Source organism: Pyrus communis, chromosome 16 (genome assembly GCF_963583255.1).
Source record: "Pyrus communis chromosome 16, drPyrComm1.1, whole genome shotgun sequence".
Classification (NCBI taxonomy): domain Eukaryota; kingdom Viridiplantae; phylum Streptophyta; class Magnoliopsida; order Rosales; family Rosaceae; genus Pyrus; species Pyrus communis.
Window position 1 is genome coordinate 8480920 of NC_084818.1, and position 24625 is coordinate 8505544.

The 24625-nt window shown below is 36.9% G+C and overlaps 2 protein-coding genes across 2 annotated transcripts; both read left to right on the top strand.

The window, feature by feature from the left end:
• The first annotated feature begins 3706 nt into the window (after positions 1 to 3706).
• LOC137720921 (SHUGOSHIN 2) lies at positions 3707 to 7546 on the top strand. The gene is made up of 13 exons (XM_068460041.1): positions 3707 to 3906; positions 4438 to 4613; positions 4712 to 4749; positions 4857 to 4965; positions 5067 to 5090; positions 5197 to 5265; positions 5347 to 5388; positions 5491 to 5593; positions 5673 to 5734; positions 5821 to 6020; positions 6108 to 6317; positions 6409 to 6612; positions 6705 to 7546. Exons 1-13 carry the CDS (start codon positions 3861 to 3863, stop codon positions 6991 to 6993), a joined length of 1572 nt encoding a protein of 523 aa, XP_068316142.1. The 5' UTR covers positions 3707 to 3860; the 3' UTR covers positions 6994 to 7546.
• Positions 7547 to 21766: 14220 nt separating this feature from the next.
• On the top strand, positions 21767 to 23056 carry LOC137721560 (uncharacterized). Its single transcript, XM_068460657.1, has 2 exons — positions 21767 to 21975; positions 22079 to 23056. The coding sequence occupies exons 1-2, from the start codon at positions 21778 to 21780 to the stop codon at positions 22751 to 22753; spliced, it is 873 nt and encodes a 290-aa protein (XP_068316758.1). The 5' UTR covers positions 21767 to 21777; the 3' UTR covers positions 22754 to 23056.
• The last annotated feature ends 1569 nt before the right edge of the window (positions 23057 to 24625 follow it).

The following is a 24625-nucleotide window of genomic DNA, read 5'->3' on the forward strand; positions in this document are numbered from 1 at the left end:
AAAAAAATCCACGTGGACACCTTAATGACTTGTTGTGCCCCGTCATTGTCCACATAGGCGCCACGTCATCACTTAATGGCAGACTTAACAGTTTGACTAACGGATGTATGAGACTGTTCCAAAATTAACACTTTAGGTATGACTCTGGAACGAAAAAAACTTGATGTACTAAATGTTAAAAACCACAAAACTTCAAGGTAGTAAACAGAGTTTAACCCTATATTATAATACTATTTTAATTTTCCACTTGTACAACATTCACATTTAACCAATTTGTGATCGTTTTAAATGAAACGCAAACTAATATATAACACTGTTTTAAAATTTTTCGTCTAGCGCTGTCTGGGCACTAGGCTCCTGGCTACTGCTTGGATTAGTCCTTAGGCGTTTGAAAATTAAGAAAGTACACCTAGGCTTGCTTAGGCGTTCGCTTAGTCTAGTTTGCTTAGGCGTTTGAAAACTAATACATAAAGTGTTTTTTTGCAATTTATATATCCCAATATAATTATGTGTGTTTTTAAAGTATAAATAGACTCATATTTATGCAATATATAATAAATTTACTTAAATCTGCCTAGTCTGCCTAGGTCGCCGCCTAGTTGCCAGTCCCCAGCCCGCAGTTCGACTAGCACCTAGTGTCTTTTAGCAACATTCTTATATTGTCAAAAACTTCAATTCAGAAAGAGTATTGAAATTGTCACTTTGTAGTAGTGTTGCAGTCAATTAGTATTTCTCTTTACTAGTAAATAAAAAGTCTTAGGTTCGATTCTCGCCTAAGGTGAATTTGAACCACATAATAACATTTGCTATAAAAAAAAATAGAGTACTGAAACTAAACTAGCTTTAATTTAGGACAATAATACTGCTCTTTCACATGTTAGAAAATGTTCAAAGTTCGTTTCTTTTTTCTACGATTGATTGATGATAAAGAAAGAAGGAAAAAAAGACAGTATTATAATTCGTAACATATAGAGTTTTTTGAAATTAGGCAGTAAATGTTGACTTCCGACGATGCACATAAATGGTGACAAGACAAATGCAAATTTTGAAGATAATGTAAACTCATAGTCGTTGATTATTAAAAGCATGTCATCATCGTAGGGCCACTAATTATTGATAGGTAAATGGCACCTGATTGCATTTCGGTTAGAGTAAACTGGTAATTAATTCTCTGAACTTTCACCTAGCTTTTGATTTCCTCCTGAACTTTTCTATTGGAAAATTAAGGACTCAAACTAAGTTTTTTAGCCAATTTGCCCCCTACCGTTAATTTTTCATATATTCCATCCATATTTCTGTTAAGTGAGACCATGTACATAACATGTGAGGGTAGTTAAGTCATTTCACTCTTAAAAATGATTAAAAATTTGAAAATAAATAAATAAAAAAAAATTTCCCTCTATTTTTTCCCACTAATTCCTATCCTCAATTTTATTTTTCCCTCTCACTTCTATGCATGAGAAATGACATATGGTGTTATTGTCTTCATAAGTAGCTAAATTAGTCTTTTCTTGAAGCATGTACTAACATTTTTATTTTCTCTAACAAATTAATAATTTAACAAATGCTCATGGTGTTATTGTCTTCAAAGTGGTGCATTAATATAAGAAACATGTTCATAATACTCATAAAAAAATGCTCAAGATAATTATACTTTTCATAATGTCATAATAATCCCAATACAATTCCACAAAATGATCCTAAGAAGTTGAAAATACGATTTTGTTTGATGATTATTTTATTTTTTAAGTTTTGATTTTATTTTTTTGTGTTTGAGGTATGAGGAAAGTATATAGGCAAATAGAGGGACGAAAAACAAAGATGGGAGAGAAAGGAAGAAATAAGGAGAAATGAAAGAGAACAAAATTTTGGAAATGCAAACGACTTAAAATAGTTTTTGGTTTTTAGTAGTAATTATGTGTGTTTTTTCTTGTACATCTCTCTCACCATCCTTCGTCCACTCTTCCTCATCGCCGATGATGTACTTCCTCTCTATATCACACAAAGTGAAAACAACAACAAAAATTGAGTAAAGTCTTATCATTAAACAATGTATATAATTTGTACATATCAACTCTTTTAATTATCAAATGTGACAGTTTAACTTCTACCTTCTATATTAGAATTAGAATTTTTGTTGAATCATCAATGTATGTCATGCATTACTGCATGGCAATCGCAAATAAATACATGAAAAGGAGGAAAGAACATATTTAAACTACAACGATAAAGCTTATCGATACCTTGAAACATACTCCGACTGCAGGTTAATATATAATGTCTAATTCATGTATGAATACAGTTAGGGTTTCCATCAGATAAAGAGATGATGCAAGTTGCGATTGGGATCAAAAGTATTGTGCTCAATCTACTTGTATTTGTTTTTATGGGAGAAAAAGTACGATCCTTTATGTAAAGATAAAGAAATCTGACGAAAAATTAGGCGGGTTTATATATGCTTTTGCTATTTTGCATGACTCATCGTAAAAGTTTTCCTTCACATAAAAGCAAGGGTTAGGGTTTTGTCAGGTTTAATTATTTTTGGGATTTAAAATCGATAGAATTGTTCTTTGAAATTTTCTACTGTTAATCATTTTGTATAAAATATTTGTTAAATTGAGGATACTTTTGTCTAATCAATCCCCCCCCCCCACTTAAACGGGTGATTTCTTCAATTTAATGGAGATTTTTTACATAATAATCAAAATGATTAATGATAGACAATCTTAGGGACTACTTATATTGATTTTAAATCACAAAATGAGGAGTTATGCCTACCTCAATGACTATTCTGGTTAAAAAACATAAACAAAAGACAGAAACACAAAAATTCAAATTTAAGAAAGACAACAAAATGTATTAACTTACTAATTAAATAGAATAATTTGAGCCACTTGGTACTACGGTCTAGTGATATTCCTCTTTACTAGTAAATGAGAGGTATTAGATTCGATTCTTGCTAAAGACGAATTTGAATTACATTATTGCTAACCCATTGTGAGGCTTAGCCAACTCTCCCATTCCCTTAGTGTAAATAATATCATTTATTTCGAAAAAAAACAATAATAATAATTTGAAGTTGGAAAAAAGAAGGGAATGGAAGCATTTTGTGGCATGATTTTGTTGGCCCTTTGAAGTGGAAAAGATTCTAAACCAACGAGGAAGAAATGTACGGTTATGAAATATATATAATCATGCATAGGACTCACAAGAATCAAAATCATGTATCCAAGCAATTCCTTTCACAATCCGTTAATTCGACAAGAAACAACCCGTTTATTTTTTTCTAATATATTTTCGTTAAACAATGCCTACATCACGAGGAGTCCTTGTGTGTGACCGCTCGTATAGACAACACACTCAATTACGTGAGATCAATATGATGTTGGATGAGACCAAATACAAATGATGCTGCTATGTTGTGAGGTCAATCGGACGGGTGATGTGACCAGGTAGTCGAACCCTAGAATTTCTCCTACATTACCTATACATACGATGATGGATATCGCTCATTTTTCCATGTTGGGTCTCAAATGGAGTTGGGTTAGCCCAATGGCTTTGCTTTGGGCCATTGGCCCAATAAGATTTAATTGCTACCATCAGCCATAGCTCCGGGTCTGGGATTAGCTTTGGAAAGCCGCAGGTGTCCCGAGCCTCGCATATTTACGAATCTACCCTTCCCTCTGTCCCTTCCGTTTCACTCCTTATTCATCCAATACGTACGGATCGACGACGGCGTTTTTCCCTCCATTAATCTCACGGTCTCAGAAGCAATGAAATTTTAGAGAGAGAAAGTGAGAGGAGAGAGAGTGATATCGAGATCGAGAGAGAGAAGTTAGGGTTTCAGCTCGGGTATCACGATGGAAGGTCTCATCATTCTCGATACGGAGAACGGCGCCGCCGGAGGTAAATTTCACAGAATTTGATTCTCTTTAGGTCATTTGAAATCGATAGTCTACTATTTTTTGTGTTTATTCATGAACTAGTGTTTGATTTTTCTGTATGAATTCATTTCTTGATTTAGAATTAATGTTTGAGGTTTCATAATTTAGGACAAATTGCAATTACGAATGCTGGTGCTGTTTGTGTGGGATTCATAGGGCTAGGGTTCGTTAAAGTTTGGAAAATTTCGTTATTGCTAGCTATCGAGGTTTTCTCCGGTAACATTTGTGTAGGATATGGTGGAAATTTGTTGGATTTGAGACGCATAACTAGTTTCAAGCTCTGTTTGGTTGCTGAGAAATGTAGGAAAAAAGGGGAATTTTTAATTTTGACCAGTATAGCTATTCGATTCAACCCGCAGGAGCATTCCGTTATTTGGAAATTTTTGTGTACATCTTCTTTGTTTTGATGGTAGAATTGGTAGCCAATTAGTTATTGGGATTTTTTGGGGTTGGGTTTTGCTGAAAATGACAGAATGTTTGGTGTGGATGTCAGACAACAAGGCAAAGGGAGGGAAAATTTCTAAAGGATTGTCGATTGGAAGTAGCTCACGGAAGAGGCTTGCTGATATTAGCAACTTGCAGCAGCAGTGGCCGAAACCATCGGTTCAACAGGAGAAGCAGCAATTTGATTCAGATACAAATAAAGAGTATATTGACAATCATCAGAAGGTACAGTCTCGGTTGTATCTCTCTTAATCTCATATGTCTAAGTATGTTGATGATGTAGTTGGTTTAACTAATTTTGGGTTTGTTGAATGTGTTTACAGGAAAATAGGACACTGACGAAACTTCTTACTGACAGAAAGTATCCTTTTGGCTATCTATTTTACTCATTGTGTATTTCTCTCATTGATGTTCCTAATCTGGTTTGGCATGTCTTGCTTTTTCGGTTTTCTTAATGCCATTTGGTAGCAAAATCATAGAATTGAGCAGAGTGGAGATACAGAAGTTGAGAATCAATCTGCAGAAAGTACAACAACAAAATTTGCAACTTGCCCAAGCAAATAGCCAGATCGTAGGGGTATTTCTTTACATATTTTAGCTGTAGATTATTCTAATCTTGCCGATACCTGGTAATTTCATCAACCAATATAAAATCGACTTTCTACTCCAATTTTGCAGGAACTCAATTCAGGTAAAGATAGGGTAAGTTAAGTTTCGACTGGTGAAGTCAGAATAGTGTATGATTTCACTTTCTATTTCATATTAAGTGTTGAAGTATGAACTAACAGCATTCTGCTTTTACTATTAGCTAAAAGCACTTCAGCATGAAATTGGATGCAAAAATGGTTTGCTGAATGTGAGAAAACTGGAGACTGAGGTGAGTATAACTACTTAAGACTTTAATCTGCTTTGTAATGTTATAGACTTAGTTGTTGAACTGTAAACCGGGTGCTCGTAGGGGAGAGTGAAAAGAGTAACGTGCCAAAGTACAGAAAATCAGGTAGTTAGCGCATTACTTCTGGTTTCTTAATTAAACTTTGAAGGAGTGATCTGTTTTGTTGGACTCTTGTATTCTTTACATATTTCTTTTCACTACCCATAGGTAGAAGGTTCAACTAAGTGTGTTGAAGCAGGGGAGTCCTTGCAAGCAGATAATGAGGATGGGCCTTGTAATACCAAAAGGGAACGACATCCAAAAAACCCACGTAAATACCAAGTTGACATCTCATTGTTTTTCTGGTCTATTGTTTCTGTGCTAATTCTTGAGATATAATTTGCATGCAGCTGTGGCTTCTCATACTGTTGAAGCGGTCGAAGTTAAAGTGAAGGCTGACAACAAAAGGTTTGTTTGTGTATGTTTGATTGCTATATGAAATACATGTTTCCAGTGGATTTTTACTCTATTTATATGTGCTCCTTGGTTTCCTCATAGGCGTTTGAGAAGGCAGCAAGGTTTAAAACTGAAGAACATGAAGCAACTGAAGAAATGCTTGCGACCAATGGTGGAAAAATTCCTGTCTCTCCTATATGCGATAATGTGGTTCATGAAAGTGAGACGGCATTTTCATTAGTGGACAAAGAGGCTCCTACAATTAAAGCAGTCCAAGCTAACGAGAAGGCTAACAACAAAAGGTTTGTTCATGTATGTTTGCTTTGTGCAAGTACATGTTTTCAGTAGGTTTTCATATTACTTACAATTGCTGTATGATTTTTTTATAGACGTTTTACAAGGCAGTCTGCAAGGTTAAAAACTGAAGAACAGGAAGCAAATGAAGAAATATTTGAGACCAATGGTTACAAAATTCCCGTCTCTCCTCTATGTGACAATGTGGTTCATGAAAGTGAGACTACATGTTCACTGGGGGAAAAAAAGGATCCTACGAATGAAGAACTCCAACCTAAAGGGAAGGCCAAGGCCAAGAACAAAAGGTTTGTTTGTGCACGGTTTGATTGATTTGGGAAAGTACGTGTTTTCAGTAGTTTTCACATTACTTACAGCTGCTTTATGGTTACTTAATAGGTGTTTTACGAGGCAATCTGCAAGGTTAAAAACTGAAGAACAGGAAGCACCTGAAGTGTTGTTTGAGACCAATGGCGAAGAGTTTCCCGTCTCTCCTCTGTGTCATAATGTTGCTCATGAAAGTGCTCCGACATGCTCAATGGCGGAAAAAGAGGATCCTAGTACTGAAGCAGTCCATGATAAAGAGAAGGCGGAAAACAAAAGGTTTGTCTATATTTGACTTTGATTTCCTTAAGCAGGTACATGTTTCACTAGATTTTCACTATATTTACAAATGATTTATCGTTTCCTAATAGACGTTTGGCAAGGCAGTCCACAAAGTTTAAAACTGAAGAACGGGAAGCAACTGGAGCATCGTTTGAGATCAACGATGACAGAGTCCATGCCTCTTCTCTAAGTGACGATGTGGTTCATGAAAGTGGTTTGACTTGTTCTTCAGTGAAAAAGGAGGATGGCGGATACATTGACCGCATATCTGAAGGCCAGGAATGTCGAAAATCATCTGCCAGGCCACTGCGCCGAGCAACGCAGAGGATTCAGTCATACAAGGAAATTCCAGTTAATGTGAAGATGCGCAGAGAATGAGTCGGTTGATGCTCAGAAGAGTAACTACATTGTTGTGCCTTTTGGTATTAAGTAGTTGTTTTGTAAAATTACTCTCGGTTCAGGAAATAGCTATTAACTTTGTAAAGTTTAATGCTAATCTAGTTTCCGTTAATAGCATCAGCAGATGATGGGCTAAATTTGACAAACTCAACTTGAAATACCCAAAAGCCGCTTATAGCTCAAGTGGTTAAGAGCAGTTCCACCGGGGAACATTTGGCCGGCGTCCAGCCAAATTATTGGCCCAACACCCAGCCAATCCACTCCAACCCAGCAGATAGGCTGGCACCCAGCCCAAGCTGGTCTCCAGGCCAGCCTAGGATCGATAGAGGCATGGACCGGTCCATCTGACACCTACGTGGCATCGGAGGCAAAAGCATCGACTCCACGAATGATTCGGTGAGCAACCCGACGGTGATGTCCAACTCCTCTGGCCTCATCATTAGAACCCACATTGACCCAGATTCCAATTCCTGGTAGTACCTGAAATCCCTGAGGAGTTTGAGCTGCTCGAGTTCTTCACTGCTCAGAAACTTACCTGTTCTAAGAGGGTATTCGAGAAATGACGAAGTTGTTGAAGTAGTAGTATCGGAATCAGTAGTGGTGGTGGTGTTGGTGGAATCAGTAGTAGTGGAATCAACAACTGTGGTGGTGGCGGCAACGGTGGTGGGAGAATGAGATGGGGAGGAGAAGGATTTGAAGGCGAAACGGTCTGATTTGGGGAAAGCAGGGAGAATAGTTGAGGAGGTAGAGGGAGTGAGGGGAAGGTTTTGGTGGGGTTTGAAGTGGTGGGTGGAGGAGAAGAGATGGCAGTGGTGGTGGTGGTATTGATGTGGATCTAAAGAGAAAGAGAGCGAAACAATTGCAGCCATGGAAAGCAGATGAGAAAGCAAAATAGTTGCTCGATGTTTACTTGCTTGCTCGTTAGAAATTAAAAATAAAATTATTATTTTATTATAAAAAATAATAATATTTTAATATAATTGAATAGGCTACTTTTTTAGGGATGAATATGCATTTGACTTATTACTGTTCATTGAGGTCTATCTGACACACCCCGTCCCGAAGGAGGGTATGCTGGCCGTCACGTGAGAGTGACGTAACCATTTGCACAGTTCGGAAGCTTTAAAAATATACTACTTCTAAAATGCAACACCCGAAGGTGAGTCCTTATTTGGTCCATTCTGTCAGAACACCGTTGAATTTCCTCGTAGTCACCACACCTTTGTAATTCTTGAACCTGGAGGGGCGCAAAACAAAATTGAGTGGGTCAGCAAAACGAACGCATTCAAAACCTTCTTTTCTTTTTTTGCATATACTAACCCCTCGCCGTAAAACAAGTATAGGTTCCCAGAAAATAACATATATACGTATGTATAGATATGCCAACATGCTCAAGGGTATATCATTCATGCTCAAGAATATGCCATTCATGCTCTATAATATGCCATTCATGCTTCACAATATGCCATTTATGCTCGAGAATATGCCACAACAGAAACTCATAATCAAATGTAAGTACTCAAGCGTAATTCACATCAATAACATATAATCTGGCAGCCGGGAGTCACCTAACGTGACCTGTACGGCTGCATCTAGAGCTCCACTCTCAACTCAATATCTGAATCTGCACACGAGTCGGAACCACCTAACGTGGTCTGTACGACAGGCTGGGTGTAATATATATATATGCTCTAGTGCTACGATCACGTGAAGCTGTGCGATAAATCGCGGGTCACCTACAAGTCGGAACCACCTAATGTGGTCTCCACGACAGGCTTGCACCTAACTTGGATCCAAGACGAGCATGCGGTGCTGGTGAACATACACGTGAAGGCTGTGCCCTGGCCCTGGACGGGAGCACTAACACCGGGGGTGCAGATTATGAGTTCTCTAATCCTCTCAAACTACTACTGCATAACAACATGAATACCACTTACCTGGCACTTACCTGTGCGTCCACAGCACCAATACACATATATAAATGTATGCCACTACTAATGCATGTGATGATAGTATTTCAATCGTAGCTTACCTGGGCCTCCTCAGCACCATGCAACAGTATGCATAATTATAGTAATGCACATATTCAAATATGATGCATATATGACAGGATAATTAATTCGTATTTCTTTTAAAATACGTTTCTGGGAAATACGTCAAGCATACGTATATATATATATACTGAAAAATAACTGCCCACTCACTGATCACATCGACGTCTCATAGGTCCTTGAACCTCCCCTAGCTTGGTTACATCCTTCCTCTGTATAATTTTCACCTATACAAAAAGTAACCAAATTGACGTTATTTAACGCGCATACACCAAACATTCGTCCATAACTTTCTCATACGTTACTCAATTTGGGTGTATAAATATACCACGGTGATCTACACGACGTCACGAACGCGTGACAATTTTCAGAACTCAATTTAGAGCTCTCACGCGCCCCCACGCGCCCTGTTCACGCGCTGCCCACGCGCGCGTCTTCTTCCTCGCGTCGCCGGACTGGTTTCGCCGGAAATAGTGTTTTGCCGGAATTTCTGGGTAAATTTCAAACTGTCATAACTTCTTCATTTCTTAACCATTTTCGACGTACTATATATCAAAATGAAGGTATTGACGAGACGAACACATCCATACCTGTCTCGACCCCTAACTCGCCGTGGTTTCGCCGGAAAACCCCTCGAAAGCTCCGGCCAACTTTGACCACGATGATCCCGACGTCCAAACTTCTCCAACGAAGTACTCCGAGGCTCCTTGGGACCTCACTAAGACATCTATGAGCTTCAAAATCCCAAAAACAAGCTAGATTAAATTCGCATGAACAGTGTTCAAAACGGATTACCTCGAATCGACGCGAAAACGAAGGATTTCTCACCTGAAAATGGTATGGTTGCACTCGTACGAGCTTCACGAGTTCGATGGTGTCCTTAGTTCCTTCGATCCATCAAGGTTTGGGTGATTTGGGTGTCGTCCGTACGTTTTTGAAGAAAGAAGAAGGAAGAACGGAGCTTGGGAGAGAGAGAGAGAGAGAAATGACAGAAAAGAGACAGAGGGAGAGGAAAACACGGGAGAGTGAGACGGGGTGTATGAGTGTGTGTGTGGTCCTACAACACCACACAACACAAAACTACACGTAAAGTAACGAACTAGGGGTAAAATTGTAATTTCAAATGTGCGTTTCGATATTTCCGGGACGGGATGTCACAACCTACCTTCCTTAATAGAATTTCGTCCCGAAATTCAAAACAACCAAATATAACCCCTAGTGATCGAAGAACAATCTAGGATACAAATCCCTTATCCAATCTTCTGTCTCCCATGTAACTTCCTCGACTGACTGATTTCTCCACAAAACTTTCACCAATTACACTGTCTTAATTCTCAATACATTCTTTTTCCAATCCAATGTCGTCCTTGGTTCCTCAACCAGTCTAATCCGGATTAATTCTCAATAGTTGCACCGGAAATCCATGTGACGAATCTGCCACCTAGTGACAACGCATCGAAATATAATACATTATGCACCTTAGCAAATTCTGAAGACATCACCACTTGTATGCAACTTCATCGATTCCTTTAGTGGTCAAAAACGGTCCGATGTGTTTAAGTCTTATTTTGTCTCCTTTCCAAATCTCACTATTTCTTTTCGTGATGAAATTTCTAAAAATGTTGAATCATGAAACACATCATGCTCTTACAAACTCTGGAAGTAAATCAAGCAACTTCACCTACTCTTCGATGATCACATAAAGTCCGAGGTACTTAGGACTTAATTTGCTTTCCTTTCCAAGCCGAATCATACTTTTCTAAAGTGAAAACTTCAAAATTATAAGATCATCTACGTTAAACACTCGATTAGTGACATGTTCAACTATTAATCTCTTTCGCCATTCCTGGCTACTCTCAGGTTAAACTTAATCACCTGAATACTTTGAGAAGACTCATCCATAGTTTCAGGGCCTACCAAAACTCTTTCGTGATCGAATCTTCTCTATCCAGAAGTATTTCTTCCACAATTCAACAAAAATCGACACATTTCACGGTCCTTATGGCGTTACTTTGGAAACTGTGCAACCAACATACTTAAGAAACTCAGCAGTTCCGTAACTCAAATCTCTTCTCCATAAAACTTATAAGTACTGTTGTACTGTGGTTGTTACTCAACACTGGAGTAAATGTACTAACTTGGTACATTGATCAACTATCACCTCAAGTTCAATCATAACCATCCTATTCTCGAACTCAGCAATCTTTCTTTTTCCCTTCTTTCTTTGCCTTGGTTGATTCTTAATTTTCTTCGTTAACCATTTGAGTCTTGAGTACGACCTTACTAAAAAGACTTAACTTGAAAATTAACAATTACAACTTCTTCTCAAACTTCCATTCTCAACTTTACTTCAGTTGATTTCCAATCCACAAGAAGACAATCTTGGCAAGCGTGCCAGACATCAACTCTTACCACCGTATTTTCACCAAGTGCATCAGCTAGAACAATTTTACGATCACCCTGGTCGTACAATCATGTTCATTAAACAATTCAATCCACCTTCGTTGCCTTATATCAAAAATCCTTCCAAGTAATGGATATTGGAGACTTTTTGGATTCGTAAAAATCTTGCATTCTTACCACAAATAATGTCTTCATAACTTTACAGCAAGAATGGTAATCATGACTTCCAAATCACCAGTAGGGTAATTCATTTCATGTGGTTCCTTTTTCCGTGAAACGTATGTAATCACCCTAACATTTGCATCAACATGCATCCAATACCATTCAAGAAACATCACTAAAAATTTATGATTACCACTATTCTCTAGGAATACTAAATTACGTGCATGAGTGAGGAAATGCTTCAGTTATTGAATCCTTTGCTCACAATTTCCTTCCCACTCATACATAACCTCTTTTCTCAACAATCTCGTCAATGACAAAGCAATGACTGAAAAATCTTTCACGAACCGTCCATGATAGCTTGTTAAGCTAGGATAACTCCGAATCCCAATCACAATTCGTGGTTGTTCTAAATTCTCAATTTCTGCTACCTTTTATGAATTCACTTGAATACCTGAAGCAGATATAATATATCTCAAAAATGCTACTTGATTCATCCAACATTAGCATTTGCTAAACTTAGCATATAATCGACGTTCCCTCGATCTTTGCAATACCAATTTAAGATGTTTAGCATACTTTGCTCTAGTCTTATCAATCTTTTCAATAGCAACAACAACAAATCGGTCTAGATATCATTGGAATACTTCATTCATCAAATTCATAAAGTAGTAGATGCATTCGTCACTCCGAATGGCATCACCAAAACTTGAAATGACCTTGACGAGTCCTGAAAGTTATCATAAGGGCATCCTCACCGATAATCTTCAACTAATAATATCCAGACCTCAAGTCAATCTTAGAAAATATACAACCACCTCAAAGCTGATCAAACAACCATCAATGTGAGGTTATGAATAACGGTTTTCAATTGTTACTCGATTCAACTGCTTATAATCAAAGCACATCCTTAACGTCCATTTTCTTTCTCACCAATAAACTGGGGTTCCCCCAACGTAATGTACTAGGTTGAATAAGAACCTTTATCAACCAATTTCCAATTCTCTTAGTTCAAAAGGCAACATTCTATAATATATGGTTTGTACCTGGAGACAAATCCATAGTGAACTCTACATCTTTAATTGACGGCAATCCAGGTAAATTCTCAGGGAAAACGTCAGGTAAATGTTTGACTACTCCCACTTCTTCCACGCTACTAGAAGTGACATCACTTAACACCACATGATATAAATATCCTTGGCAGCCTTTTGATAATAATCTCTTTGCTCTCACAGCATAAATAACGGCCTGCCTCACTCCACTTTGCATACTTACAAAGGTAATCTCTAGTCATCCAGACCGATGGAAAATAACATATAATCACTTCAACATTCGGCTATAAACATAGCTCATACTCTTTCATTCTAATCAACTCAGCCCTCGGCTGCATATATAACTCATAATCAACTCATCATATCATGTATATAACATAATATGCTCTAGAATAACATCGAAATCCACAATCTAATGGAACAAAAGTAGCTGGCATTAATACCTACTCTACTATTACTGAGCACTCTAAATAAGTACGATACTAACATAGGATAACCTACCGGTTTACTTGCTTAACGAATCCACGAATAAATTATTAATATTACGGTCTGCAGCCCGCAATACTGATAAATCATCGTTGTCTCGATAAGTAAGCAACAACTCTCGAGGGTGTAATATTACTATTTTGCCACTCATTGGGAAATACATACACACGTCTCAACCGCGTTTAATTACTACTTTCTAGGCAATAACATTAATAACGTAAAATTTCTACATTATTAACAAATAGACTCTAGCTAAGTCATTAAGAATAATTATCGTACCCCTAATCAAATCCAAATAATTCTGAGTATCTTGCAGTGATGTGTGGTTAACACATCCCTGGGCTTGTTGTTGTCTCCCACAACCTCTATTAGTGTAAATACTTCGCTCATGTACACCACTGCCTAACTGACCATAATTAATAGATCCAGGAACTTGTTGGATCGGCGCTAGTTGTGGCAAAGAAGACTGCTAGGGATTCTGTTGGCTTTGGACATAATTTGCAGTTCTATGTCCCATCTATCCACTTGTAAAGCGTCCACTGCTTTCTCGCCTACATTCTCAAAGGTGTCCATTATTGTACCTACAGCCCAAAGGTACATTTCTTTTACCAAAATCACCTTGTCTCTGAGATCTGGGATTACCAATACATCTATCACTTCGCTTCTAGTCAATGGCATTAAAACCTTTGCCAAAAGAACTAGAATTAGCTTCACTTCTTTTGAAGTTCCGAATCTTTCTATATTCTTGATATGACGAATCATTAACTTTATCGTCCTCTTTTGATTCCCATTCTTTTATCATTCTTCTTTACTCTCGCTGAACATGTTCTCAGAGTCCTTAAGGCTCAACAACATCTTGTATACTCCTGATAAAAATTACAATGGATAGTGGTCACCCAAAATACCACTGCCTTATGCCACCCAGCCTAAAACAATATAACACTTCAATCAAAATAGCAGCAATATTCGAATGGGACGAGGCAAGTCTGAGAACTTTCTATAATACTCATTGATCGTCAGCTTTCCTTGTCTCACATTTACAAACTCTTGCTTTCTACCATCGTAAGATGCCAAAGGAAATAATTCTTTTCTTTAAACAAGTCCTTAAACAATTCTCAATCGGCTGTTTCCTTTGGTGACAACGAATTATACTCCTGTTTCCACCAGGATACAAGTTCATAACTCAAACCAGGTAGTCGTCTCAACCCTTCTGTCAAAAGGAAGATTCCTTTGACTTGCATAATCCAAAACGTCTTTTCCAAATGACTAAGCCATCGCTTTGCTCCCTTAGGTCCATCATTTTTCCATAAGGTGATTCAAATTCAACTCATAACCCATCTTAAAATGTCCCTTTTTGATAATATACTGAATCACCAACATAATAGTTTCCCCTAATAGCTAAATCAGGGAGACTAAGTTCCTCTAACTACGTGGTTTGCTACGAGGCGGTGTAGTTCTGACAGAATTCACTAGAACTTCTCAAGATGTCCAAGATTGAAACCTAGGCTCTGATACCAACTGACACACCCCGTCCCGAAGGAGGGTATGCTGGCCGTCACGTGAGAGTGACGTAACCATTTGCACAGTTCGGAAGCTTTAAAAATATACTACTTCTAAAATGCAACACCCGAAGGTGAGTCCTTATTTGGTCCATTCTGTCAGAACACCGTTGAATTTCCTCGTAGTCACCACACCTTTGTAATTCTTGAACCTGGAGGGGCGCAAAACAAAATTGAGTGGGTCAGCAAAACGAACGCATTCAAAACCTTCTTTTCTTTTTTTGCATATACTAACCCCTCGCCGTAAAACAAGTATAGGTTCCCAGAAAATAACATATATACGTATGTATAGATATGCCAACATGCTCAAGGGTATATCATTCATGCTCAAGAATATGCCATTCATGCTCTATAATATGCCATTCATGCTTCACAATATGCCATTTATGCTCGAGAATATGCCACAACAGAAACTCATAATCAAATGTAAGTACTCAAGCGTAATTCACATCAATAACATATAATCTGGCAGCCGGGAGTCACCTAACGTGACCTGTACGGCTGCATCTAGAGCTCCACTCTCAACTCAATATCTGAATCTGCACACGAGTCGGAACCACCTAACGTGGTCTGTACGACAGGCTGGGTGTAATATATATATATGCTCTAGTGCTACGATCACGTGAAGCTGTGCGATAAATCGCGGGTCACCTACAAGTCGGAACCACCTAATGTGGTCTCCACGACAGGCTTGCACCTAACTTGGATCCAAGACGAGCATGCGGTGCTGGTGAACATACACGTGAAGGCTGTGCCCTGGCCCTGGACGGGAGCACTAACACCGGGGGTGCAGATTATGAGTTCTCTAATCCTCTCAAACTACTACTGCATAACAACATGAATACCACTTACCTGGCACTTACCTGTGCGTCCACAGCACCAATACACATATATAAATGTATGCCACTACTAATGCATGTGATGATAGTATTTCAATCGTAGCTTACCTGGGCCTCCTCAGCACCATGCAACAGTATGCATAATTATAGTAATGCACATATTCAAATATGATGCATATATGACAGGATAATTAATTCGTATTTCTTTTAAAATACGTTTCTGGGAAATACGTCAAGCATACGTATATATATATATACTGAAAAATAACTGCCCACTCACTGATCACATCGACGTCTCATAGGTCCTTGAACCTCCCCTAGCTTGGTTACATCCTTCCTCTGTATAATTTTCACCTATACAAAAAGTAACCAAATTGACGTTATTTAACGCGCATACACCAAACATTCGTCCATAACTTTCTCATACGTTACTCAATTTGGGTGTATAAATATACCACGGTGATCTACACGACGTCACGAACGCGTGACAATTTTCAGAACTCAATTTAGAGCTCTCACGCGCCCCCACGCGCCCTGTTCACGCGCTGCCCACGCGCGCGTCTTCTTCCTCGCGTCGCCGGACTGGTTTCGCCGGAAATAGTGTTTTGCCGGAATTTCTGGGTAAATTTCAAACTGTCATAACTTCTTCATTTCTTAACCATTTTCGACGTACTATATATCAAAATGAAGGTATTGACGAGACGAACACATCCATACCTGTCTCGACCCCTAACTCGCCGTGGTTTCGCCGGAAAACCCCTCGAAAGCTCCGGCCAACTTTGACCACGATGATCCCGACGTCCAAACTTCTCCAACGAAGTACTCCGAGGCTCCTTGGGACCTCACTAAGACATCTATGAGCTTCAAAATCCCAAAAACAAGCTAGATTAAATTCGCATGAACAGTGTTCAAAACGGATTACCTCGAATCGACGCGAAAACGAAGGATTTCTCACCTGAAAATGGTATGGTTGCACTCGTACGAGCTTCACGAGTTCGATGGTGTCCTTAGTTCCTTCGATCCATCAAGGTTTGGGTGATTTGGGTGTCGTCCGTACGTTTTTGAAGAAAGAAGAAGGAAGAACGGAGCTTGGGAGAGAGAGAGAGAGAGAAATGACAGAAAAGAGACAGAGGGAGAGGAAAACACGGGAGAGTGAGACGGGGTGTATGAGTGTGTGTGTGGTCCTACAACACCACACAACACAAAACTACACGTAAAGTAACGAACTAGGGGTAAAATTGTAATTTCAAATGTGCGTTTCGATATTTCCGGGACGGGATGTCACACTATCACTATTCACTAAATGAATTAAATAGGTTGAATGTTGGCGTATTTTTTTTAAGGATGGACTTGCTTTAAAGAGTATTACCATTGCACTTGATGTTCTATGTTTAATTCCTCTTTACCTACTATTGTATCAAAAACTCGACTCTCTCTCTTTCTCTCTATAAAGGTATTGTGATCATTGAAAATACGATTTTTGTTGATTTTTTCCTACCAATTGTTCAATTAATCTTAGGGATTTTATGAATTTTTTTCCCCTTCTCTTTTGTCTGTACATGTTAGATACTCTGATCTGACTAATCTTGAATAAATTAATGTGATGAAGTTATGATAATGTGAGTATAGGGCTCAGGATTGTTTCTGAAATTTTGAGATCCTGTGCGAAATTTATAAAGAAAGTCTTTTTAAGATAGTCTTCCAATTTTTTTTTTACAATATATTGATGCTATAAGCAATAACTAAAACTGAAACAAACTTTAAAGATCACGCTAAATATCAATTTTCAAATATCATTACATAATAAGCAGATAAAGCTATAAAAATAAGCATTACTAAATAATCAATAATCAGTTCAATTTTACGAAACCGAATGAACTAAACCTTTAAAAAGTACAACATTGAAGCTTCACTTAAAGATGGTTCTTCATGCCTTGTTTGCTGCAAAATCATCAATTAAATTGTAATTGAAGGGCCACTAAAGTATTATTAAATTGGTAGAAAAAATTTAAAAAAAAAAAAAAACAGAAAAGTGGGAAGTTTTTTTTTTTTTTTTTTTTTTTGTTTCCAAAAAAACATGGAAAGGTTGGAAAAGAGGTAATTGTAGGTCCAGCTTAATTTTTTTTGTTTTCGTGTTTAACTATGCACAATTTTTTCCGGTTACACTCAGATTGAATGCTCTTTTATATATTAGATTAAAAAAATTCGGAGGCCCCTTAGGACTTGTTTGGTATCTTATTTAAATTTTTTTTATAATTTCTTAAAACATTTCTTAAAAAAAAATTTTGACAACAATTTTCTTTAAGACAAAAAAACTTGTTTGGTGTGCGATTTAAAAATTCTAAATCTTACAACTTAAACTAGACAAAGAGATCCAAAAAGATGGGGGCTGAGAGAGAAAGAGGATAGAGGAGGAAAGAAAGTAAGAGATGATTGGAGGAAAGAGAAAAAAGTGAGAGTTCCGGAGGTGATAGAGAGGAAGAGGAGTGAGAAAAAGAATCGAGAGAATGAAGATAGCAGATTGGAGGTGAGACGAAAAAAGCAAAAAAAGAAAGAAAGAGAAGGGTGAGAGAGAAAGAATAAAAGAGAGAGATGGATCTGAAGTGAGAGGGGAGGAGGAAGAAAAAAGAAATGAGTAAGTTTAAGTTTAAAAACTCTAAAAACTCACTTTTTATGTTTTTAAAGAATATGTTATATTTTTGAGTTAGTCTTGGGTTCAGCTTTTGAAAATAATTCCACCAAACAAGTTTTTAAGGTCTAAAACTTGAAAATTATTTTTGAATTTAAAAAGTTGGATTCAAGTAGAGTACCAAATATGTTCTTATATTTTGAAAGTCTATTCGCCATTGACAAGGCTCATAGCACCAATGAGCATATGAGTGTATCACGTATTCACATGCAAAAGAGGAGACGCAAGTGACAAAAGAGGTCGATTCGTGATTTCTTTCTTTCTTTCTTGCATCATGATCAAATCATCCTTTACAACTCCAATCCGCGTTCTTGCACGAACGAAATAGGGAAAGAAGAAAGCTAGGTAAATAAACCATGTTGAGGAAAAAGCTTGTCTTTTGTCTTTGTCAACAAAAAAATATGCTTCAAAGTTGGAATTGTGAGTCCAGGTTGAGAAAAAGCTAAACAAATATGCATATTTTAATTGAACCTTAGCTAGTTTCACATGTTATGGTAGTTTTTCTCGATATGTAAATGTACAGGACCTTCAAAAAAGGGTATTCTTATTTTTTGGAAAAAAAAAAAAAAGGAATTAGTTGTGAAACTCATTCCACATCTAACTTCAACGATCATAACTGTCTATTTTGTAAATCTCAATTCATAGATCATCTATGCAGAAATTTAATTCAATCCGAAACCATTTGCTCATTTAATTGTTACGATGAAATTTTAATGTTTCTTAGAATATAGTGATCATCAATTTCTTTGAATTAATTAGATGTCTCAAATATTTATATTTGACTCTTATTTTGAAAGAATAATCTATGAGGTATAACTTAAAAAATAGACGGTTCGGATCGTTAAAATTTGATGTGACGTTTTTTTTGTTGTCAACAATAGATTTGTTAGATTGGAGAGCCAACGTGAACCTACGTCGTAGTGCAAGGGCAACACTCATCTCCATCACTGTAATAAAGAGCCACTTACAAGTTTGATATGGTGTTGGCCCCACAACTAATCCTTTTTAAAAAAAAAATGAAGATCTCTCTCCTTAAGGAATAGAGAAGAACTACGTACAAATTCTACGTACAAGTTTGAAGTGTCATTAACAATTTTACGTACAAATTCAACTTAGAAAGTGAAAGATACTCAAATTTGTACTAGTTGAAACATAATATTTAAGAAAAAGTGATGGGAAAATGTACGTTATAGGACAATTACAAACTCTATTTGTTGAAAGGGAAAAATCAATGGATTGACACTATAAGAACAAAGTTTAACACAGAAAATGTCTCGAATGCTCCTACATATCAATTAAAGTTACATGATCAATCAACACGACCGACAATCTTTAGTTCAATTCATCTTTCAAATGCAAAATTCTTAGATTGTGTTATTTTATGTGGTGTATATAAAGAAACATTTGAGATATTTCACGTACCACGCTTCATGTCAATTGTGTCGATTTTTTTGTTTCATTTAAAAACAATTAATAATTGTCTTATATTTCTCTAAAGCGCAACATTTGAAAATATTCCATGTGCCACACTTTTGGTCGTGTCAATTTTTCTGTTTTGCTAAAATAGGATTCATAATTGTCTTGTATTTCTCTGAAGTGCATTCATATGTTTAAATCTTTTATGGAGTGTCACATTCTTATTGCACCAAAAATGAGAGCCCACGTTTCTCATAGTTTAATTTTTGGTGGAACATACCATATACTTTGCATGTGTGTGCATGTGTGTGCATGTGAAGGTAGAAGTGAGCCATGAAAAATGACGAATCGGAGATGTGGACTCTTCAATCATGGAATTAAATCCACTCCGTAACTTAGTGTCCTGAACTTAGGAATAAAAAAAAAATCTGAACCTTTAATTTATGCGGAAAAGAAATCAGAGTTATTGGTTTGTGTAAAGTGAGCCAATGAAATAAATTAATGAAAATCATCGGATTCAATTTGTGTGACTAAGATTTTCTGATTCCTGAGCTCCGGACACTAAGGTCCGGAGTGGATTCAGTCATCATCTAATGCAAGATGTAGGAGGACCCACGCGCAAGGCAGTGTTGGAAAACTCTTCCAATACGACGAGCTCACGAAATCTGAATCAATGGATCAAATAGGAGGATTGTATCTTTTCAAGAACCCTACCATTATCTCCTTTGCCATTTTCCGGAGAATCCAACAATTTGTATTACGATGAGTTGATGAATTGGGATTGCCTAATTTTTTAGACTACTTTTGGTTCAGCTCCTTGAATCTTTTAGTTGAACTATATGAACAAGATATGTATCATAGATCTTTGCAGACATGTGGTTGGAGAAAATAATTCATTTTAATTCTGGGACACACCATAACTTCATACATGTCATTGTTGTTTTCAATTTTGAGTTCATCACTAATTTCTTTTTATACAACGATATTACGGTGGAGGTTAAGTTAAGTCAGGTAATGAATAATTAATAAGTAATATCGAGCTGTCATTTGTACGTAACATTCTTACGAGTTATTATATGATACTTGAACATTGCGTGCCTTTGTTAAAATATAATATTTGTGGTGTCATAATATTATACAATAATTTTTCATTCATCATCTGCAAGATTTTAATTTTTTAAGTAATTTCAAAACCATGCAATTATCCACAAATCACACATCCTATTCCATGAAGATTCTGTACTGTTCTTGATCTGGTCACCACTGCCAATATAAGTAGACTCAAAATTTTAACCTCAAGTGTTGTCTAGTGGGATATATATGAGCAGAAGTTTGGAAAGCGACTTAATCCACAGACGAATTCTTCGTGGTTAACAACTCTGCTTTAGCATGCCTTTTGACGCATGAGCTAAAAATATGCTTCGGCCTCATCATGTGATATTGAAGCTGTATGAGAAGAGCAATTAATTTGCTCAGAAGTGAGATGTCTTAGGTTCGAATCTAGTGGATGACGAATTCGATACCAAACTAGGTTACCCATTATGTGACTCAACCGAACTCTTCATCTCCATATTATAAAAATATCGATGTACTAAAAAAAATACATTTAAATTTGAGCAAGGGTTGCGGCTAAATGAAATACGTACAAAGACAAAATATTCTCCTTGTATGAGTCAAAAAGAACACCTGAGATTAAACTATAAATGAGAAAAGTGTTGTCGATAAATTGGCTTTAATTCTTCAAATATGACTTTTTTCTTTTACTTATATTATCTGACTAAGAAAATTCTCCAACACAGAGGTAATGGTTTATGACTTGTCTGTTGGTTATAATTCCAGATGTTCTTGTTCTTTACCAAATATCATATCAATATCAATATCAATCAATTTTATCGAATGATTTGATTAGTAATGTAACCAATAAATATACAGTGCGGGTTCAACAATGTAATTAGCAAATCTGGTAATTCCAACGTTACTCACATATGCACATGCTATGCGGCTTAGTTACGGGCAAAAAGTGCTGCTGACGAAGACTTAAGGTCTCTCGAACTGCAGAATTCACATTCACATTCACATTCCTACAAAAGTTGAGTCCTTGTGTGCATGTGTAGGGTACAGAAAATGCACTCGGCGCGCAATTCACCTTCTATAAATGCTTTTGGCCTTGAGTGTTTTGTTCAACGTCCATCATATATATCACAAGAACTACAAACCAAACTACATACTTGTAAGCAACCGACACTACCAGTAATGGAGGTTCAGTGCAGCCCCTTTAGCTGGGAATTCTTCTATCAGGAAGAGGTACCGGATCTCGTTCGAGCTCGTTTGATAACTATTTCAGCTTTCAATTTCTCAAATTCTATTTTCTTATAGGCATGGCTAAGTAATGTTCTTATTTTTGCAGGGGATAGAAGAGCTAAAGCATTCTCTTTCGTGCACAACTTTGGAGCTTGAGATGACAATTTTATCAGCAAAAGAGAAGATTTCGACAAGAGAAGAAGAAATTGCTCGTCTCAAAGATCTCCTAAGCAAAGCCCTCCAAGAGAGAGATGAAGCAGAAGCAAAATGCCAAACCCTAGTTTTGGACAAACTCATGCTCCAACAAGAGCTACAAAAGCAGCAGCAACAAAATGAGGATAATGGATCAAACAAACACTTTGCCTCTTCTGACTCCGAGATCATCGTTCCATCTCCGAATGCAGACCCTATTAAGATGCCGCCGGTGCCATTGTCATCACCGCCGCCACTGCCACAGGCTGCTTTGAAATTGGGAGCTGAGAAGCCGTTGCCGGAAAAAGGGAAGCTACTTCAAGCAGTGATTGAAGCCGGACCTCTGCTTCAAACCCTTCTCCTGGCTGGACCGTTGCCTCAGTGGCAGCACCCTCCTCCCCAACTAAAGTCCATTGAGATCCCACCGGTTGCCATTTCTCCTCCACCACGGCGACTTCTAAACCAAGACTCTTGCATTAGTAGTAGTAATACTAGTTGTTTCAGTAACAAGAGAAGTCTGGTAAGCTCTGATGGTTCTGGTTCTGATTCTCCGCCCAACACCAAGCACCAAAGGACCGTTCTCCATTGACCAACATTTTGTGCTTTTTAGTTACATAATTTTCTAAGGCTGCACATCCTTTTCATACTGTCAAACATGCAAAGGCAGCAGCATGGAATGGATTGCTACAATCCATATCAGTTAGAATTTTTCAAACAAGTCTTACAAATGAAAATTCATAGCTTCTTTAGGTCCGTCTAATAACTATTTCGCTTTTAGTCTTTAACTCAGAGGGATTCAATCTTCTGTTCTCTGAATTTAGTTGCTCTAATTCTGTAGTCGATGTAAAATTAGTGGGAGCTATAGCCTCCAATTAAAAAGTACTCGTGCTATTTCTTCTCACTTTTTTGCTTTTTTTCTTGTTACATAAAAGTAGCGTAATAATTGTGACAAATAATCATAAATCTCCCAGAGAATTTTCTTTTTCTGAAGCATGCACGCCCACCATTCACCTTCACTGTGAGTGTCTGCCATAATGCCCCCGATCAATTAAAAATAGAAAGAGAGAATGAGAAATGATCTCAAATAACAGTATTACGATAGCAATTTTCTCAAGTCGCACTGTTGTTGTAGCAAATCGCATATTAATACTTATTTATGCTATATTAATATTATTTTCTATCGATACAATGGAATAATATCGACAACATATCGTGAGATATTGATACTAGAGATCTTTTCTCATAAAGAAAACCTTCATAGCCTGCACAATTTTAGCAGGAAACTAAGCTCACTGCTCCACTGGAGGGTTTGGTTTAGACTAATGAAGCAAGTCAATAAAATTAAAGGAAGAAATAATATAATGTTTATGGACATTGCTTTTTTAGTTTGAAACCATTGATCATGAGTCATATGATCATCATGAACTCACATGCACAGTGAGAAATTTAACAATAGTTGGTCCCACACGTTTTGAAGGGGGTAATGGTCCATTGAACAACGTATCACATTTTCTCTTCAAAATTGAAGTTAAATTTCTTATTTATTTTTACATCAATTTAAAAAATTACGCAGAAATAAAACTGATAGCAAATATTAATTTTAATTAAAACAAGAAATGAGAACTCTAAAATGATAGTAAGTTGTATATAAACCACCAGTTAGTGCTATTTTGTTATATGTTCGTCCAATTCCACTTTTGATTAAAGATAAGTAGCCAGTTTTATTTGTATATATTTCACCTCAATCTATAGTCCTTGTGATTTGGCATTTGATCACACACTTTGCACACATGTTGTACTTAAAATTCATTAGTTAAACAGTACATAATCAAAACAGAGCGAAAACGATATGAAATAACTAGAAAACTAATGTTAGCTTTCCAGAAATAACATAATAATATTGATAGTTCGAAATGAAGACAAGATAGAGGTGCATTAGAAACTATTTTTAGGGTGTAGTATTTTTCTTCAAAATACAAAATTCTTATTTATTTGTCTGACATGTAGCTTTACGAGCTAAAATTACATCGAACCCTAATGAAACTAAAACGAATATGATTACTTAGAAACCATTATTAGCATTCTAAAATGGCATAATAAAATCATTAGTTTGTCATGTAAAGTGCAATTGACGTGTGCAAATTTTTAGAGTACAATTTCTTCCTTAAAAGTAAAAATAAAAAAATTCATTTTTATATGAGCTAGATAGTCGTAAAGTCTATCATTGTAGAGACTTTTCAACATGTTAGGAACACGCGTTGGTATATCAAACGTCATAATATAAGTGGATATTTGAAAAAAAAAAATATTTAACTACTTGTTTTATAACACTTGAGTGTATTGGATCATATTTTTAGGATATTGAAAAATTTCTCTCATTATCCTACCGGAGCAAAAATGAAACGGTAATTTAAAATAAGGAAAATTAATGAAAAACACTTGAAAATTTTGAATTTTAACA

Coding starts and splice junctions, on each gene's coding strand:
- LOC137720921 (XM_068460041.1), top strand. CDS start 3,861: ATGGAAGGTCTCATCATTCTCGATACGGAGAACGGCGCCGCCGGAG. Junction 4,750..4,856: donor AAACTTCTTACTGACAGAAA/GTATCCTTTTGG, acceptor GCCATTTGGTAG/CAAAATCATAGAATTGAGCA. Junction 5,735..5,820: donor AGGCTGACAACAAAAGGTTT/GTTTGTGTATGT, acceptor GTTTCCTCATAG/GCGTTTGAGAAGGCAGCAAG.
- LOC137721560 (XM_068460657.1), top strand. CDS start 21,778: ATGTGTAGGGTACAGAAAATGCACTCGGCGCGCAATTCACCTTCTATA. Junction 21,976..22,078: donor AATTCTTCTATCAGGAAGAG/GTACCGGATCTC, acceptor TTATTTTTGCAG/GGGATAGAAGAGCTAAAGCA.